The sequence below is a fragment of the Micropterus salmoides genome, unplaced genomic scaffold (genome assembly GCF_014851395.1).
Source record: "Micropterus salmoides isolate LMB-PRFRI ecotype aquatic unplaced genomic scaffold, ASM1485139v1 Ms_hic_scaffold_9, whole genome shotgun sequence".
Classification (NCBI taxonomy): Eukaryota; Metazoa; Chordata; class Actinopteri; order Centrarchiformes; family Centrarchidae; genus Micropterus; species Micropterus salmoides.
In genome coordinates, this window is record NW_024044681.1 from 20520688 (window position 1) to 20539578 (window position 18891).

The following is an 18891-nucleotide window of genomic DNA, read 5'->3' on the forward strand; positions in this document are numbered from 1 at the left end:
CACTGAAATATAGAATTCTCCTCAGTTAAAGTGTTGAAGAAACTCCAGGCCAGGATGAGAAGCCAAAAGATCAGATAAATATAGGTACAAGCAGCAGAGATGAGCTATGATCTGTGAGGTTTTTTTGAAACTTTAGCTTCAGCTTATAATATTTGATCAAGGCCCCAGTTTTACTATGGGCTCAGGTTTCACTACAGGCATATAGAGCTATGGTAGCCAAAGGAAATACATCTTAAATACTGTATTTAAATTAAAATACTATCATTAAACAATAAATTACACTGAATGCTAACAAAAAAATCCCAAGCTTCAATGAATCTTTGATTTATTCGAACATTATTTTCATGTGAAGACAAAATAGGAGATTTGTCTTGGAGGCAGTGGTGCTGAGATTTATCAGCATTTTCTAAAGAATCCCAGAGTAGTCAATTACAAGGGGTGTGTAGGGGTCAATCACACAGCAGCCTAAACAACATCCTTACAGGGGGAAGAGAAGGGAGCCACTGAATGTGTTGTGGTTATTTGCACTGTCAAAAAGAGAATGGCCTGATGGGAGAACCAGGTGGATTTCATCTCCTGCTCTCAGGTTAAAAACAACTGAGTTAGTGAAATACCTATAAGCTGCTTCTTTCTTATGCTCCAAATTAAACATAATGTTTTGGTTGTTCTTGTACACATAAACACCCATATAACCTGCTTTATGACCACACATAGTGAACTGGAAAGAGTAGACCCCATTGAGTGGTGCTGTGAAGAAACCTACAGAGTAGAAAATGAGAAACAGTAACAATTGATTAATGTACATTTACATGACCACACATACTCATGTGACCTGCAGTATATTACCTGTTGCTGGATTGTAAGCATTGCCAATGTTGGTGAAAACCTTGCTGTATTTCAGTGTGGTGTCTGTGTTGTATGGTCCAACATATCCTGTATCAGTCAACGCTGTGTAAAAGGCCACCTTTGGTTTCTCTGTTTACACAAAAAAGTACATTTAAGTCACTGACATTAAAGTTGGGGTATACGATTTTAATCCAGTAGGCAAGTCTACAAGTCTTTTTGTCCATTGCAGCGAATATCTCCTCGTGGTCTACTGGCTTGTTCGTACTGTATGTGCTGTAAATAAATCTGGTGTTTGTACACAGCCCTGGCTCTGTAATGGGAGTCAAACAAAGTGGCCACACCTCACCACACAACACTGTTCCAGCCATGATTTTTGTGTCAAATGGTGTCACATAACATTAAATGACCTACCCATGGACATTCATCTTACTTTTTAGTTTGCCAAGATATGTTGTGATGTTAGCTATAGTAGCAGGAGAGTTGTGAGTCTCATCATCTGCATGCGACCATTAAAAACAGCTTTTTTTGTGACAAAGTGACAAACAACAAAGATCGTTACAAGTTTAATAACAAACTGGATAAAGCCATCAAGCAGGCTGGCTGCTATTTCCAGCTTTACATTTAAAGGCAAGGTAGGCAAGTTGTTTCTAAAACACTTTTTGTCATATTTGTTGAAACTGTCTTTATACATCATTACATATTAAAAAGTTAGATGCTCTGAAAAAGAGAGTATAAAAGTCCTTTCAGGGCTGCAGTAAACACAGCTACTTATTCCATTCACTTCTTTTCACATCAGTCTGAATTATTAAGCATTCTTTGAAAATGTAATACCTTCTTTAGATACATGTGTTGTCTTTATTATGTTGTATTAATTTATTCATTCATTCAATTGTTTCTGTCACACCAATTGCATTAGGTTCAACAAAAGCTCACTTTTATTTTGAAATCTGCTGCAACATGATGTTACCGTAATGCCTAGAAAAAACAAGCATCGCAAAACAGCGCGAGGGCTGGCTTGACTGTCATGACTGTTATCTTTGAAGTGGAGGCTGGCTTGACTGCCCTCCATCCTCTGCTTTGCCTTGACCCCGGTCCTGTCCCAGTCTGTGTTTGGCTCTGTGTGCAGTCCTCATCAGAGACAATAATGCTGTCACCATGGAAGCTTTAACAAATGCAAAACAACATACTACAAACTTACCTACCCTGCCTTTAATGCCTGTACAAACTCAGGCGGACATTGGCGAGACTTGTGTGGCTATTTACTGTTGATCGTGATTTATTGGTTTGCAAACAATGGTGGAAAAGAGAGGAGCAGTGGTAAAAAAAAACAGCCGACATGCTTGATTTAAAGCCAGTAGCGTCTACTCGCCCATTCAGAAATTGGCAAGCCCTCCCCCAAAGTACCGGTACTTTCGGAAAGTACTACCCCCCGAGCAGGGAGTTTATGGGGGGTAAAATAAAGACCCTAGAACTAAATTTAGACCCTGGTCCCTTCGGTGGAAATGCAGTGAGTTCCACCAAAGGTTCCTAGTTCCAGGGTATAGTTCCTTTGGTCGAAACGTGACTTTAGCTTCACAGCAGCAGCTGTAGCAACAGTGTGCTAAGTGTGTCAACTTAGCTTTCTATATCATGGTATTTGTCATGGTGTTGGATTTCTCCAGAATGGCATACCCCACCTTTAATCTGGACTAAATATGTAATGTGTGTGTAAATCTACAATCCTCACGTGTATTTTGGGAAATCCAGTTAGTACACAACCCAGGCTCTGTAAATGTGTGTGTGTGTTGATAAGTAGCTACCATCACCTGCAATTCCTGTCTCCAGCTGGTCAATCCTGGACTTGATAACAAGAAGTTCCCTCTCACTGCTACTCAGTCTGGTCTGCAAGTCTGGAGTTAATGCAGTGACAGTGAATTACAGTGCAGAGCAGCCATCAAAATTGCAAACTAACACCTTTTACTCTTGAATCTCGTCTTATCTGTTCAGCATGAGTTTTTCAGAATATATAACAGTATGAACAAGAAAGAATAAAAACGTTTCAGAATAAAAAAGTTTCAGAATGACAATTTTCATCATCAGTTCTTTCAAAGAAAGTTAACTCCCTTGTTATATCATTGCTAAAACCTGCCTTTCATACTTTGAAAGACACTTTCATACAGATATGTTCACAAATGCACCAAGGGATTGACTGGAACCACCGATTAAAGTCATAACATGTTATTTTATAACTGCACTATAAAATGTTGTTGTATCTTTTGTAAAACACATAGTAAGAGTCACTGTTGTCATAGATCAAATTTCAAAATTTTTTAAAGCTATTTTCCTTTTTAAATTAACTGAAATTCAAATTATATTCAATAATGTAGATAAGCTACCTTTAACAGAGGTCAAAATAATAGCACAGAAAATATTGAACCCTGAAACATATTGAACCCTTATGTTTGTCAGTGAAATACCTGAATTCTTTTTTTCTAGGTCACTTGTTTTACTTTCGGTGGCGGTGAGTCTAGTTCCCAACGACCTCAGCTCTGTGGTTTGGACTGAAAATCAGAAGATGGATTTGTGTTGGTTTTGTGAATGGTTAAATTATTTATTTTTAATTTAATTATTATTTAAATAACACAATGAGCTCTGCTGTATCTTTCAGTAAATGTAGAAAAATTATCCCTATCCATGCAATACTGATTTTAAGGATTCATTTCAGAGCTCACAACACAAACAAACTTCATCACCTGCATTTTCTCTCTCCAGCTGGTCAATCCTGGACTTGGAAAGGAGAAGTTCCCTCTCAGTGCTACTCAGTCTGGTCTGCAAGTCTGGAGTTAATGCAATGACAGTGAATTACTGAGTAGAGCAGCCATCAAAATTGCAAAATGTTAACCTTTTACACAGCATTGTGACACTCATCTTATCTACTGATCCAAAATTCAAAAATGCACTAGAAACTACTGTTAATGTTAATAACAAGATTAACTCTTATTCCTCTCTCACTGGCCAAAGAGTCCTCATGCCTAAATGACAAAATATGTCGTTTGTCAGTGTCGTTCGAAACAACCAATGTAATTCACATAATTCCAGAGGGGGTAGAGTAGCCAAAAACTGTACTAAAGTAAAGTACTGTTCCTTTGCAAAATAAAGTACTCAAGTAGAAGTAAAAGTGGTCATCAAAATAACTACTTGAGTAAGTAACTGACTTAAGAAATAATAAAATAAACAACACTCTGTCTACTCCTCCAAGTCATCCACATAAAATAAAAGTAGTTTGTCTTTTTAATTTGATCTCTCTTCATCAGGCTACACCAATGAGAATTTTTAGTTAAATGCACACTGCTCGTACACTGTTAGCTTGAATATTTACAGTATGGCAGAATGCACGAGTAGTTCTGAAGCATGAAATACTGCGTGTAGCTATCTATTATTAAGCATATTAGCATTAACACAACAGACACTGCTCTCTGTCAGCAGTAAGGAAGTGAATGTAACTTGTTAGGCCTACTATCCACCTCTGCATTACTAATTTCTCATTGGACACCTGTGTGGATAACATTTGGTTTAGGTGACTAAACGTTTTGGTTGATTTATGGGAAGGTTGTGGGAAAAGAGTCCAGGGGGCCATTAGTCAACACACGTGGGTCCACCACTTTAGTCCAGACTGAAATATCTGATATCTAATTTGATACACATATTCATGTCCCATTCCAAATGAATTACAGTAATTTTGGTGATCTCTTAACTTTTCTTCTAGCACAATTGTCAGGTCAAAATGTTGTCCAAAACTTTGGTTCATGACCAAATACCTACAAGACTAATGTCATTCCCATCAGCCTCAGCTGTATTTAACATTGTGTATGTGCAACCTTTAACACAGGCTAAAATGATACCATAGAAAATAAGAAACCATGAAACTTTTTAAACCATCATGTTTGTCAGTGAAATACCGGCATTCTTTCTTTCTAGATCACTTGTTTTGCTCTCGGTGGCGGTCAGTCTGGTTCCCAAAGAATTTAGTGCTGTGGCTTGGTCTGAAAAACAAGTTTGATTTTTGTTCGTTAATTTTATTTGTTAATGAATGAATTAAAGTTCTGTTTTTTTTTATTAAATGTAGCTAAATTATTCTATCCATACCACATAGACTGTAAAGATGCATTCATAATAAGTGCATCAGTGTTGTGACATACTTCAGTAAATCTCCTAAAGTACATTTTCAACATTCAACAAGAAAAGTAGCCAGTCTGTACCAGAATTCTCTCTCTGCAGCATATCCACACGCACCGTGAGCACCACTACCATGTCTCTCAGTGCCCTCAGCTCCGCCCAGATGTCAGTGGTGGTTTGCTCTGTGGTCTGCTTGGTCGATTCCTCATCTGCATCTCTTGGAGCTGTCTTCTGAAACTGGCTGATCTCACTGACCTTGCTGAGGCCTCCACCCTCCCCATGAGCTCCTGACCCACACAGACCGAGTACCAATAGCAGTAAACCAAGACCAACCCTCATTGTCCAGCTACACGTCTTCACAAAAGTACAGAGGCAGAGTTGTTCTGTCTTATATAGTCTCCAAACATCAGCTATCTGCATTAATGGGAACAACAACAAGTGTTTTTGTTTGATAGTTTGATTCAAGGACTCAGGTGATTCAACTTGATCTCTGTGCTGCTGAGAAAATACAAGCTGCTACAGGCTGGTGAAACACTTTTACTGTGATACCCTCTCATGCAGTCACAGCTGTGCATATACCCTTTTTATTAATACACACACACACAGACAAACACTCACAGAAACACTTTTAGGCCTTTTACTGTGACTGAGGGTTATAGAACATTGTGATAGTATTTTACATCTTATTATAATATTTTATCTTATAATTGATTTGTTGAATTACTAAAGCCCATAGAAAGTTACTGTCTGTTCTCTTGAGCCCTCTGGTGGTAACCAAAACACTTAATATCAGTTTGGACAATACAAAGGTCCTTCAGATTGCTGAACTATGGTCAGGGGTCAAAGGTCAGAAGTCAGATAACTATACCATAGCCTATTTCCTTTGCAGACGTGTAGCCTTCCTGTCACACTGTAGGCGTGCCTGTTCTGCTTTGCTCATTTAGTTCTCAGTCAGTCCTGTTATTTGTAGTCCCTTCGGTATCTTTAGTCTGTGTTTTGGTTCCATGTCTTAGTTCCCAGTCCGGTGTTAATGTCTTAGTAGTTTACTCCTTGTCTGTGTTCTCTTTAATCCCCGCTTCAGTCTGTTTTCATTGTTGGTTGTTGTTCTTTGGTTATCTGTCTGTATTCGTTTGTTATTTATATTCCTCTGATATGTAACCTGTTTTCTGACTGTTCCTCCAGTATCCCTCTGCCTGGCTGTCTCTCTGTTTTCCCCTGCTCTCTCCCTGCCTACCTGTGTCTCGTTAGTCTCATGTCTGTCACCTGTGTTGCTCCCGCCCTGCTCGTTAGTCCCTGGTGTATATATGTTTGCTGTTTCTCTTCAGTCCTTGTCTGGTCATTGTCGCTGGTATACGTTTTGTCTCCTGTGTTATTCGTTCAGCCCTGGATATCTGTCTGTGTTTTGGATCATGTTTTTCCCCACACCTTCATTTGGATTTGTTTTTGGACTCATCTTTTGTTGGTATTAAACCATTTGAACTGTTCCTGCCTGTTTCCTGTGTCTGCATTTGGGTCCACCAACCTGCCTCACCACACACAACTATTAATTTGAATAAATATTGACAATTGAATGAAATGTCCAATCTTATCTCAAGACATCAAATAAAACATCACATTGGGGAAGCAGTTTGATCAAAATGATAAGTTGTACATTATGTCAAAGAACATCTCCATGTAAGAAAAAGAATAGTGTCTAGAAATTTTGTCTTATTCACCCTCTTTTCTAGAATATGTTAGCACATGAATCTCGCAGCAGTCACAGCAGCACTCTAGTATTCTTAGCTGTATTGTGTCTTTAAATTGACACCAGTTTCTCATATTGAATCTTTTTTATTTTCATTTTATTTGATAGGGGCAGATGTTATAAACATAGAGAATTGTTCAACAATTTTCCAATGCACAACATCACAGCATTTATAGCTACTGCTAATTTCCAATGTCCATCCCTAGAAGGGCTTTTAACATTACATATACAACAAACATTAAGCATAGTAACAGTAAAACAATTGAGCACATACATGTATACCACCCACCGATCCTTCCCTCCACCCCACATATCTACACATGACTACACAACTGATTATCTTTTAAAAACTTCTTCAGTTTAGTTTTAAATTGTTGATTTTGTTCTGTTTTTAGCTCAATAGGCAGCACGTTCCAGATCTTAGCTCTCTTGATTGAAAAGGAAGTCTGGCCGAAGGATGTTTTCCTACAAGATTCACTTATAGTGTTATTCATGGGACAGCCAGTCTGTCCAAAGTTATTGGCAAGCTCCTCTACTGACTCAATAAAGTACTCATTAAAAGCGTGTGCAAGTTGTCCACTTTCTGATATTATTGTATTTCCTATTTTAAGTTCATGAATATTTATTTTAAAATTACTCTATGATTTCAGCAAACTATTCATTTGTTTCCAAATCAGCGAATTATTGCCCTTTGCTTCTGTTATCATAGTAATGTAATAAGTGTTTTTTTGCTGTCTGCAGATCTTTAGTTACTGTTTTGAAGCCCCTTGTATAAGGCCATAACAGTATTTGTTTGACTCTTTATGAAAGCTTTGAGTGCTAAATCTCTTTGCTTCATTATTTCTCTATTTGACGCATTAATCCGTGGAAGAAACTTATTCCTATTAGAGTTTCAAATTTTCTTAAGATACTTGTAAATTATTTTGTCAATGATATTCATTAAATCATTACAACATGCATTCATTACTTTTCAAAACGCTATCCCAAGTCACATGCTTCATTTTCCAAGCACATTAAATCCTGTTTTGGTATTGCCAATTTATCTGATTTCAGGATACCATAATAAAAAATTTTTTAGTTAGTTTCCAAGTCGCTAAAATCATGTTGTTATCAGACAATGTTTTGTCCGCAATGAGATTGTATGTCTTCACTCTACGTTCTTCCCTGTTGGTGAACTTTAGGTCAATTTGGGACTGTGAGGACCTAGTAATTCTGGTCGGCCCTTCAATTTTCTGGCTAAAATCAAATTTAGTCATACAGCTTTTGAGCTTTTTTCTAATGTTTATATCAGATCAATTAATATTAAAATCACAAAAGTCCATAACTTCTGATTTATGAGATTACTTTGAGCAATTTTTCTAAATAATCATAAAATTCAGTGTCACATGATGGGCGATTGAAAATTAAAAATTTGGAAATGCATCTCTGGAGATATACTGTATATACATTTACACCTAAACATTCAAACTCAATTTCATTAGACCTAAAATATTCTATCTTCCAGTATTTCTATCTTTTCTAAAGCATTTATACCCAGGCACTTCAATGAAGGATGTTGGTATTTTACTATGAAGTCAGCTTTCACTTAAACATAAAAAGTCCAGATTTGAGTCCAACAGTAATGCCTTGATTTCATCACATTTTGGGAGAAGACTCCTAATATTCAGATGTCCACCAAAGATTCCCTGAGGTTTAACTTCATAGTCCCATATGATTTTCGCATGGTTAACTGTTTGGAAGATTGCAGTTTACGTATGTTTTGACACAGTAATGCAGCTTCAGAATCTTTGTACTTTATGAAAGCACTGCAGGTGCTGTGTAGTATTTTGTACAGTTTTTTGTGGGTGTCTGTCATGTGCTGTCTTTTATTGCCTGCATATTGTGTTTTCTAACAATGCAGCCAACTATATGTTTTTATTGTGTATGTTAAATTTAGTTCCCGAACTGTGAACTGATTTCCCTCTGTTAAAAGCTCTGAGGAGATATAAGTTAACAGCAGACTTACCTACAGGATCCTTTTTGCAAATAATAATTCCCTGATGTCTGCATTTAAAACAATGTTTGTGAGCCCGGTTTCACTAGTGACCAGAACATCTGGGGCTTTTTTATTTTTGAAATCACTGATAGTGTCTGGAGGAGACCAAGCCCCTTATGGGATGAGGGACCTGTAGGTATGCATTTGAGCTAAGTTATTTTGGTTTCTGCCACTTGAGCCATCCAAATTACCTTTATGGCCTCTTAGCCGTATTTAATATCACTAAAATATTATAGAATTAGATTCTCAGTTTAAAATGATGAGATAAGGGTTGGGGATCTAAGCAACAGAGGTGATGTGGTCTGAGAGCTTTTGTTTACCTGACCTTAAACGTCTTATCTTACAATAACTGATCAAGGCCCCAGTTTCACTATGGGCTCTAAGGTTTCACTACAGGTATAGATCTATGGTGGGCAAAGGAAATACATCTATCATTAAACAACAAATTACATACTAATAAACAGAATCCAAAACTTCAATGAATCTTTCATTTCTTTGATTGTTTTTTTTTTTTGAAGACAAAACAGGAAAGTCAGATTCAGAATCACATTATTTGACACATGCAGTAAATGTAAAGATTTGTCTTGGAGGCAGCACAGCTGAGCTATATCAGCATTTTCTAAAGAATGCCAGAGTAGCCAATCATAACAGGGGATTGTGACAAATCAATCACACAGCAGCCTAAACAACATCCTTAGAGTGGGAAGAGAAGGAAGCCACTGAAGGTGTTGTGGTTATGGAAACTGTCAAAGAGAGACTGGCCTGGTGGGAGAACCAGGTGGATTTCATCACCTGCTCTCAGCTCTAAGACAACAAAGTTAGTGAGATATCTATAAGCTGCTTCTTTCCTCTGCTCTGTGTTAAACATAATGAGTTGGTTGTTCTTGTACACATAAACACCCATATAACCTGCTTTATGACCACACATAGTGAACTGGATAGAGTAGACCCCTTTGACTGGTGCTGTGAAGAAACCTACAGAGTAGAAAATTAAAAACGAGTAACGATTAATGTACATTTACATGACCACACATGCTCATGTGACCTGCAGTATATTACCTGTAACTGGATTGTAAGCATTGCCAATGTTGGTGAAGACCTTGCTGTATCTCAGTGTTGTTTCTGTGTTGTATGGTCCAACATTTCCTGCATCAGTCAGCGATGTGTAGAAGGCCACCTTTGGTTTCTCTGTTAACACAAAAAAGTACATTTAATTTATTAACCTCAAAGGTGGGGTTTGATTCTAATCCACTACAAGTCTTTTTGTCAAATTCAGTGAATATCCCCTCGTGGTCAACTAGCTGTCTGTTTGGTGTGTGGACTGGAGGGAAATCCAGTTAGTACACAACCCAGGCTCTGTAATTGTGTGTGTGTGTTGATAAGTAGCTACCATCACCTGCAATTCCTGTCTCCAGCTGGTCAATCCTGGATTTGATAACAAGAAGTTCCCTCTCACTGCTACTCAGGCTGGTTTGCAAGTCTGGAGTTAATGCGATGAAATTAAATTACAGAGCAGAGCAGCCTTGAAAATAGCAAACTGTAAAACAAACAACTCCTTTTACACAGTATCTCGACCCTCATCTCATCTTTCTTCAGTGTATGTTTTTTAGAATAAAAAAAAGCTTTAGAACGACAATTTCAGTCGTTCTTATTACAAAGAAAATTAACTTCCTTCTTATATAAGTGCTAAAAACTGTCTTCATACTTTGAATGAAACTTCATACAGATGTGTTCCTAATGCACTCAGGACATGACTGTAACTACGGATTAAAGTTGTGACACATTCATCTAAACTCACACTCATCTAAACTGCACTATAACACTACTGTTATAAAACACCGGCACATTAAGAGTCACTGTTGTAATAGATCATATTTTAAACACTTTTTAAAGCTATTCTTCCTTTTTAAATAAATGGAAACTCATATTCAATTCAATAATGTAGATATGCTACCTTTAACAGAGATATAGCACAGAAAATAATAAACCGTTAAACTTATTAAACCATCATGTTTGTCTGTGAAATACCTGCATTCTTTTTTTCTAGGTCACTTGTTTTGCTCTCGGTGGCAGTCAGTCTAGTTCCCAAAGATCTCAGCTCTGCGGCTTGGACTGAAAAACAGAAGATTGATTTGTGTAAGTGAATGGTGAAATAATTTTAAATAACACAATGAACTCTTCTGTATCTTTCAGTAAATGTAGCTAAATTATCCCTATCCATGCAATACTGATTTTAAGGATTAATTCAGAGCTCACAACCAGTGCTGGGCAGTAACGTGTTACTGTAATAATAGGCTATTATTTTTCCCAGTCACTAGTAGTGTAACTAATTGCTTTTCTGAAACAGTACTATTATAGTTACTAATCCAAGTAACGCTGCGTTACTGAAAGCCATAGGCGGAGCGGGGGTGGGGGGTGGGGGGCTAATTGGGCTTAAGTCCCCAATGTTTTGTCAAAAGCCCCGGCTTTTCCCATCTGTCTTTCTGACTGGAACAGCCAAAACAATCAAGCAAAAGCTCTTTTACCGTGGTGGCGGTAATGCATCTTTCAGCCGGTTTGCCAGCCGCTAATAAACTCTAAAGAAGAAGAAAAATTGAACTCTTCTTCTTTGTTGTCATTATAGGGGGCTGTTGTCTGTGTTGTATCACTGGCGCCCTCTCAGTGAGCGAGCTTACTAGCTAGCTAACCAGCTGATGTTATGAACAAAGTTTTTTATGTGGAGAGGTAAACCTCACCGGCCATTCACAGAGAGAAGCAGTGTCAGACAGTGAACTATGGACAAGTGTTTTAGGTTTGTGAGCCCGCAGCTGTAACACTTGAGTTAAGTGACAGTATTGCAGGCTAGTTTGATGTTATTAGGTGATGTTATCTCGCTATTAGAGATGTTTGGCTGTTCTGAGTCTTGTTTCCCTCTTGTGAAGCGAACAGTTTCAATACATTAGACTTGAGCCTGTGTCAAATGATTATCTCAGGGCGTTTTACAGCTAATCTCGGCACAGTGGGATAAGAAGAGAGAATAATTGAGAAATATGACGTTAAAGATTAGAAACACATTAGAGAGTGTGGAAAAGACATTTCCTCCTGATGACAAATATACCAAGTAGCCTATAGCTGCATCTACTGTAAAATAATTTTATATTGTGGAAAAGTTTGTGTTCTTTCATAATTTAATTCAAAAATACAATCTTTTTCTTCTATTTCAAGCCTTTTTTCATTTTAATCTTGATGATTAGGGCTTACAGCTCATGGAATCAAAACTCTAATATCCCAAAATTTATTAGAATTTCAGAATAAATTATTTATTATACAGAAATGTTGACCTGAGAAGAGCTCTTATCAGCTAATTAAATCAAAAAACCTGAAAAAGTGTCTTTAATCTCTCAGTCTGGTTCTGGTGCTCACAATGAACTTTTCAACCATATTAAATTTTTTTGAGATTTGAGATGCTCCTGCACTAATGTAACAAAAGTATTAATAGGCTATACATTCATGCAGCACCTCCTCTCACTCGCTCGCTCCCTCTTTCTCTCTCTCTCTTGTTTACGCTGCTGCACAACCCCCTTCCCCCCTGCTGCTACACTGTCATTCTGTGGGAAACACTGGAAAGTAATATAGTAACGTAACGAGGAACGTAACTAGTTACTTTTTTACCAAGTAACAAGTACAGTAATAATATTACTTTTTAAAGGAGTAATAAGAAACTAGTAATATATTACAATTTCTGAGTAACTTGCCCAACACTGCTCACAACACAAACAAACTTCATCACCTGCATTTTCTCTCTCCAGCTGGTCAATCCTGGACTTGGAAAGGAGAAGTTCCCTCTCAGTGCTACTCAGTCTGGTCTGCAAGTCTGGAGTTAATGCAATGACAGTGAATTACTGAGTAGAGCAGCCAACAAAATAGCAAGCTGTAACATGCACAACACCTTTTACACAGTATTTTGACCCTCATCTATTGACCCAATATTTAAAAATGTACTAGAAACTACTACACAATAGACACTGTTCTCTGTCAGCAGTAAGGAATTAAATGTAACTCGTTAGGCCTACTATCCACCTCTGCATAAGTCATTTCTTATCGTCCACCTGTGTGGATAACATCATTTAGGTGACTTAACGTTGTGGTTAATTTTAGGGGAAGGTTGTGGGAAAAGAGGCCAGGGGGCCATTAGTCAACACACATGGGTCCACCACTTTAGTCTACACTGAAATATCTCAAACATTGTTGGATGGGTTGATTTGAAGTTTGATATTCATGTCCCCTTCCAGATGAATTACAATCACTTTGGTCATCTCTTAACTTTTCATCTAGTGCCATCATCAGGTCAAAATTATGGTTCATGACCAAATACCTACAAAACTAATGTCATTCCCATCAGCCTCAGCTGTATTTTGTGTTTAACCTTGTGTATGTGCAACCTTTAACACAGGCTAAAATGATACCATAGAAAATATGAAACCATGAAACTTTTTAAACCATCATGTTTGTCAGTGAAATACCGGCATTCTTTCTTTCTAGATCACTTGTTTTGCTCTCGGTGGCGGTCAGTCTGATTCCCAAAGAATTTAGTGCTGTGGCTTGGTCTGAAAAACAAAAGTTTGATAATTTTATTTATTAAATGTATTAGTTAATGAATGAATTAAAATTACATTTTTTAAATTAAATGTAGATACATTATTCTTTCCATACCACATACACTGTAAAGATGTATTCATAAGTGCATCGGTGCTCTGACATACTTCGGTAGATCTCCTAAAGTACATTTTCAACATTCAACAAGAAAAGTAGCCAGTCTGTACCAGAATTCTCTCTCTGCAGCATATCCACACGCACCGTGAGCACCACTACCATGTCTCTCAGTGCCCTCAGCTCCGCCCAAATGTCAGTGGTGGTTTGCTCTGTGGTCTGCTTGGTCGATTCCTCATCTGCATCTCTTGGAGCTGTCTTCTGAAACTGGCTGATCTCACTGACCTTGCTGAGGCCTCCACCCTCCCCATGAGCTCCTGACCCACACAGACCGAGTACCAATAGCAGTAAACCAAGAACAACCCTCATTGTCCAGCTACACGTCTTCACAAAAGTACAGAGGCAGAGTTGTTCTGTCTTATATAGTCTCCAAACATCAGCTATCTGCATTAATGGGAACAACAACAAGTGTTTTTGTTTGATAGTTTGATTCAAGGACTCAGGTGATTCAACTTGATCTCTGTGCCGCTGAGAAAATACAAGCTGCTACAGGCTGGTGGAACACTTTTACTGTGATACCCTCTCATGGAGTCACAGCTGTGCATATACCCTTTTTATTAATACACACACACACACACACACACACACACACACACACACACACACACACATTATAGAACATTGTGATAGTATTTTACATCTTATTATAATATTTACACTCCCTTAATATGAGATAGAATTCTTTATTTAGATTTTTGATTATACAGGTTTAATAGCATTTTTCTTATGTTTCAGTTTACTCTAGATACATTTTTTATAGATTTGACCTAATTGTGACATTTGTGACATCCTGTGGGGTCATGTGTGGGTTTGGCCAATCTTTCAATTCAATTCAATTTTGCTTTATTGGGATGAATTACAATAAACAGTATTGCCAAAGCAAGATAATACAAACGAACAATTATTTCACGCAGATCATTAAATAAAAATAAAAAATAAAATAAATATAAATAAAACAGTTAAACTGTGTGTTTGTTTCTGTGTGTGTAAAAAGAATATTTAAAAATCTCGTATGTGTGTGTGTCTGTGTATGTCTAAATGAAAAAAATAAAATAAAATTTAAAAACAAACCCAAACAAACAAATGTGTGTGTAGAACTAATTTTATGTTTAGGATCATAAAGAAACAACAATATATTAATAAAAATCAGTATCAAAGAAAAAAAAATCCAGTATCAAATGTGAAATTAAAAAACAAATAAACAAACAAATGAACCCATGAAGTATTTATGGTTCATGGGTTCCTTTTTCCAAGTAACAATTACTCATATAACAAACAACGAAAATGATAATAATTAGAAAATCTTTCAGTACAATGATTTAATTTATTTATCAGCCTAGTCTGAGTTTCCGCTGGTTGTCCTCAATTTGTAGCATAAGGAGATATGCTGCTCAATTTTCCTCTGTTTTTAATCTAAATTGTGTCTCTCTCTGTCCAAATACAACTGTTGAAGATCTGTGTGTTAGTTTTAATGCTGCTTGTCAAGCAGCATTGGACATTGTAGCCCCCCGTAAAAAACAAATTGTCTAAACCGAGAACTGATCCCTGGCTGAACGATGTCACTCGCGCTCGCGAGTGTAGAAGGGCGGTAAGAATGTGAAAGAGGGATAAACTCCAAGTGTCATTTCATTTACTTAGAGAGAGATGGTGTTCTTATCAAAAAATTGTAAAAGCTGAAAAGATTAAGTACTTTTCTAAAATTATTTCTTCCAATGGTCACAACCCTCGAGTTCTTTTTAATACCCTCAAAACTATTCTTAATGTCCCACAACTCCAGTGGTTGGAGAACCCAACAAAAATGTGTGAGGAGTTCCTTCATTTTTTTATCCATAAGGTGGTGAGCATTAGGACCCTTATTGGTCCACCTTTGAATGACCATGGCATTTCTGTAACTTGTTCTACTGTTGAATCAGTTTGAGCCTGTTAGTTTACCTGTTTTAGAACAAATTATTGGTCAAATGAAGATCACTGGGTCCCCCAATGATGTGATTCCCCCTCGTCTTTTTAAAGAGGTTGTTGTTTCTACAGTGACGCCCTGCATACTTGATATTGTTAGTGTCAGTCTAATTACTGGAGTCATGCCTATGAATTTTAAACATGCAGTTGTTCAACCCTTGTTAAAGAAACCTGGTCTGGACCGACTTGAGCTCTCAAATTATCAGCCTATTTCTAAGCTCCCTTATTTGCAGCTGAGCACATTTTTAATTGACAATTGTATAACTGAAATTTTTCAGTCTAGGTCAGACTAAGTCAGCACTGAGACAGCTCTGCTGAGGGTTCTCAATGACATTTTTTTGGCTTTAGACTCTGGTGACACTGTTGCTCTGCTGCTATTGGACCTTACAGCTGCGTTTGATACGGTCGACCACCAAATTTTATTGTCTCGGCTTGAAAATTGTGTGGGCATTAAGGGGTTGGCCTTAGCCTGGATTACGTCATATTTGGAAGACAGGAGTTTCTCAGTTCAGGTTATTGATGCTGTGTCATCTCTGTTGTGCGGAGTTCCTCAAGGGCCTGTCCTTGGGCCGTTACTTTTTTCAATATACTTACTGCCTCTTGGGTCAATCCTCAGAAGATACAATGTATCGTTCCATCTTTATGCTGATGACTGTCAAATTTATGTGCCACTAAGTCAGTCAAAAACCCTTTTAGAGTGTCTGAATGAAGTGAAAGCATGGATGGCTATGAATTTTATGTATTTAAATGAGAGTAAAACTGAGCTCATATTACTTACTCCGAATGACTCCGCTTCTGCGGGTCCTGTTGATCTGGGTTGGCTAACCCGAGATATTAGCTCTGTGGTCACAAATCTGGGAGTCAAGTTGAATGGTTGTTTAAAACTTGATGCCCAGATTGGTGCAGTGGTGAAAACCATTTTTTTCCAGCTGAGGCAACTAGCCAAAGTAAAACCGTTTTTATCACAACATGATTTTGAGATTTTAATCCATGCTTTTATCACCACTCGTTTAGATTATTGTAATGCACTCTATAGTGGTCTTAGCAAATCACTTATGGCACAATTACAACTAGTTCAAAATGCAGCTGCTCGTCTTTTAACTGGATCTCGAAAATTTGCCCATATTTCACCCGTTCTCCAATCCTTACACTGGCTTCCAGTGCACTTTCATACCGATTTTAAAATTCTTTTATTTGTTTTTAATTGTGTGCATGGCTTGGCCCCCCAGTATTTGTCTGATCTGCTTGTGCCCTACAGTCCATCTCGTTCGCTCCGATCGGCTGATCAGCCGATTCTTTGGCTTTTAATACAGTTTGAGGGTTGTCCTTTCAGTTTTGTATTATTGTATTTATTTTTTGTGATTTATTGTTTTATTAATCTTCTTTGTTGTGCCTTTATTGTATGTTGTTATTTATTTGTAGACTGTGTTCAGCACTTTGGTCAACAGTGTTGTTTTTAAAGGTGCTATATAAATAAAGGTGGATTGGATTGGATTGGATTGGATATTTTGCTGCAATTATTTGGTAATTCTGGCATTTCTCCCAGTAAATAGGGGAGTTTCTGTGTGTCTGATGTAAAGTTGAATTTGAGGTATATTTGGGAAATGTTTGTGAAGTGTTTAGGACATGAGGTTAGAAAGTGCAGCTCTGTCTCTACCTGTTCTCTGTCACACTGGGAGTCTCTCCTCTTGTGGTAGCCAGCTCTGTCTATGACGAACCTTTTCTATGGCCAGGCTGTGTTCACTCAGTCTGTATGTTGTTAACATTTTTCTTAGTTTAGGAAAATTTATTGTGCTCAGGTAATTTGCCATTGTGAATGATCTTTTTAGGGTCAAGTAACATTGTATTTTGTATCTTTGTGTTGTGGTCGTTTCTTTCCAGTATTCAATATATATTTCTTATTTCTTTTTGCTTGTTAATAATTTGGTTAGGTCCACTTGAGTTGGTGTTGCTGTCCTGAGGCTGTTAGACATGTTTCTGCTGACAGCCTCAGGACCAGCTGGCTGAGGGGACTCTTCTCTGGTTTTGGCTCCTGGTATGTTAGGACTTTTTGATGGTATTCCTGGGGGTTAACAATTTTAAGTGGTAAAATTTAAGTTTTTTTATTTATTTTTAGTTAAAGGGGGTATTGACCGAGCTCTGCTCTGCACAGATTATTTGGTGTTTTTCTATGCAAATGCAGGATGCTCTCACAGAACTCAGTGTGAAAAGATTCTATTATTGTTTTGTCCCATTTGCCAAATTTATTATTTAGTTTTGGTCCCCAATTTTGCTGCCATATAGAATTATTGGTTCTTGTACAAATTTTGTCCAAATGTTTTTCCAGATTTCAATTAGAATATAGATTTTAATGTTTCATTTTATTGCATAGAAAGCTCTCCCTACTTTGTCCCTCAGCTCTTTCACAGCCATGCTGAGCCATGTTTCTGTGTATGTAATGTTTAGGCCAAGGTAAGAGTAGTTTTTGAGTGTTGTAATTTAGTGGTGTCTAAATAGAAATTGTGTGTGTTAACCTGATTTCTGGATTGTTTCTGAAAAATTATGAGTTTACTGTCAGGGCCCAGATGTGACAATCTCTCTCTCCCTTGCACGTGAAGAGCTGAGGCTGATTGCAGTAACTCTGGGCACCTGGGCTAATTGTCCTGTTGAGTATTTGTAACTCCTTGTTCTCGTCCTTCAGGATGCTGCTGCTGCTGGGCTGAGGTTAGAGACCACTCTGCTAACTGTCTCCCCTCTGTTTCTCTCCACAGACTCCATCTTTGGTTTGGTTGCTGTTTTAGTTGTAGTTATCTGTAGTTTTTTGCACATTACAACACTGTTACACACACAATTACCCATGTATCCATCATCCTGCAATGACATGAAACAATTGATGTTCATACAATGTTCATTTAATAACTTTAATTTGAGATCATTCTTAATTTGGCTAAATTTGGGTTAACCTTTTTGGCCCCATAAAAAGAAGCAATGTGTAGTTGTGGCAATTTGCCATGTTTCAGATGTCTGAGTTGTTAGCAGTTCCACCAAAGAGACACTCCCCCTTCAAAACTTCTCAAATAGTTTTATTTAAATAACTATTTGAGGCTCAAAGACGTCCAAAACTATCCAATATTTCACAAAAGACCCCCAAGGATTAGAGAAAGGGCACAAAAATGAAAGAATTAATCATCTCACAACCCCTCAGATTTATCTTTTGATACTTTAGAGAGGCCTTTAGCCTAGGTTGGGAACCTCTGAACTAAACCCTCTGAATATATATAAAGTAGTTTAACGTAATAAAACTAGCTCCACTTCAACCAGCTACAACAGTAAAATTCTGCTTACGCATTGTTGCATCAGCATTACCAGAATAATAATGTTATAATGTATCCTATATACTGTATATATCATTATTATATCAGTTACA

The 18891-nt window shown here is 37.5% G+C and overlaps 2 protein-coding genes across 3 annotated transcripts; both read right to left on the reverse strand.

Annotated features, from left to right (window-relative positions):
* Positions 1-308: 308 nt before the first annotated feature.
* Positions 309-5385, reverse strand: LOC119894935 (heavy metal-binding protein HIP-like). 2 transcript variants are annotated; one of them, XM_038707650.1, is made up of 7 exons: positions 5085-5376; positions 4785-4868; positions 3579-3662; positions 3303-3386; positions 2652-2735; positions 847-975; positions 309-759 (listed from the first exon to the last, which is right to left on the reverse strand). In XM_038707650.1, exons 1-7 carry the CDS (start codon positions 5338-5340, stop codon positions 479-481), a joined length of 1002 nt encoding a protein of 333 aa, XP_038563578.1. In that variant the 5' UTR covers positions 5341-5376; the 3' UTR covers positions 309-478. The 2 variants fall into 2 exon arrangements, with proteins under 2 accessions (XP_038563578.1, XP_038563580.1); XM_038707652.1 differs by lacking the exons at positions 3303-3386; positions 3579-3662 and having other exon boundaries at positions 5085-5385.
* A 1440-nt stretch (positions 5386-6825) lies between these two features.
* LOC119894934 lies at positions 6826-13875 on the reverse strand. Its single transcript, XM_038707649.1, has 7 exons — positions 13583-13875; positions 13283-13366; positions 12550-12633; positions 10809-10892; positions 10177-10260; positions 9840-9968; positions 6826-9755 (listed from the first exon to the last, which is right to left on the reverse strand). The coding sequence occupies exons 1-7, from the start codon at positions 13836-13838 to the stop codon at positions 9475-9477; spliced, it is 1002 nt and encodes a 333-aa protein (XP_038563577.1). The 5' UTR covers positions 13839-13875; the 3' UTR covers positions 6826-9474.
* Positions 13876-18891: the final 5016 nt, after the last annotated feature.

Excerpts from the sequence above, each read along its gene's own strand:
- LOC119894935 (XM_038707650.1), bottom strand. The coding sequence starts at position 5,340 with ATGAGGGTTGGTCTTGGTTTACTGCTATTGGTACTCGGTCTGTGTGGG. Across the intron at positions 3,663-4,784 it reads TCTAGAAAGAAAGAATGCCG|ACTTGCAGACCAGACTGAGT; the intron begins GTATTTCACTGA and ends CATTAACTCCAG. Across the intron at positions 760-846 it reads TGCTTACAATCCAGCAACAG|GTTTCTTCACAGCACCACTC; the intron begins GTAATATACTGC and ends TCTACTCTGTAG.
- LOC119894934 (XM_038707649.1), bottom strand. The coding sequence starts at position 13,838 with ATGAGGGTTGTTCTTGGTTTACTGCTATTGGTACTCGGTCTGTGTGGG. Across the intron at positions 13,367-13,582 it reads GCTGCAGAGAGAGAATTCTG|ACCAAGCCACAGCACTAAAT; the intron begins GTACAGACTGGC and ends TTTGTTTTTCAG. Across the intron at positions 9,756-9,839 it reads TGCTTACAATCCAGTTACAG|GTTTCTTCACAGCACCAGTC; the intron begins GTAATATACTGC and ends TCTACTCTGTAG.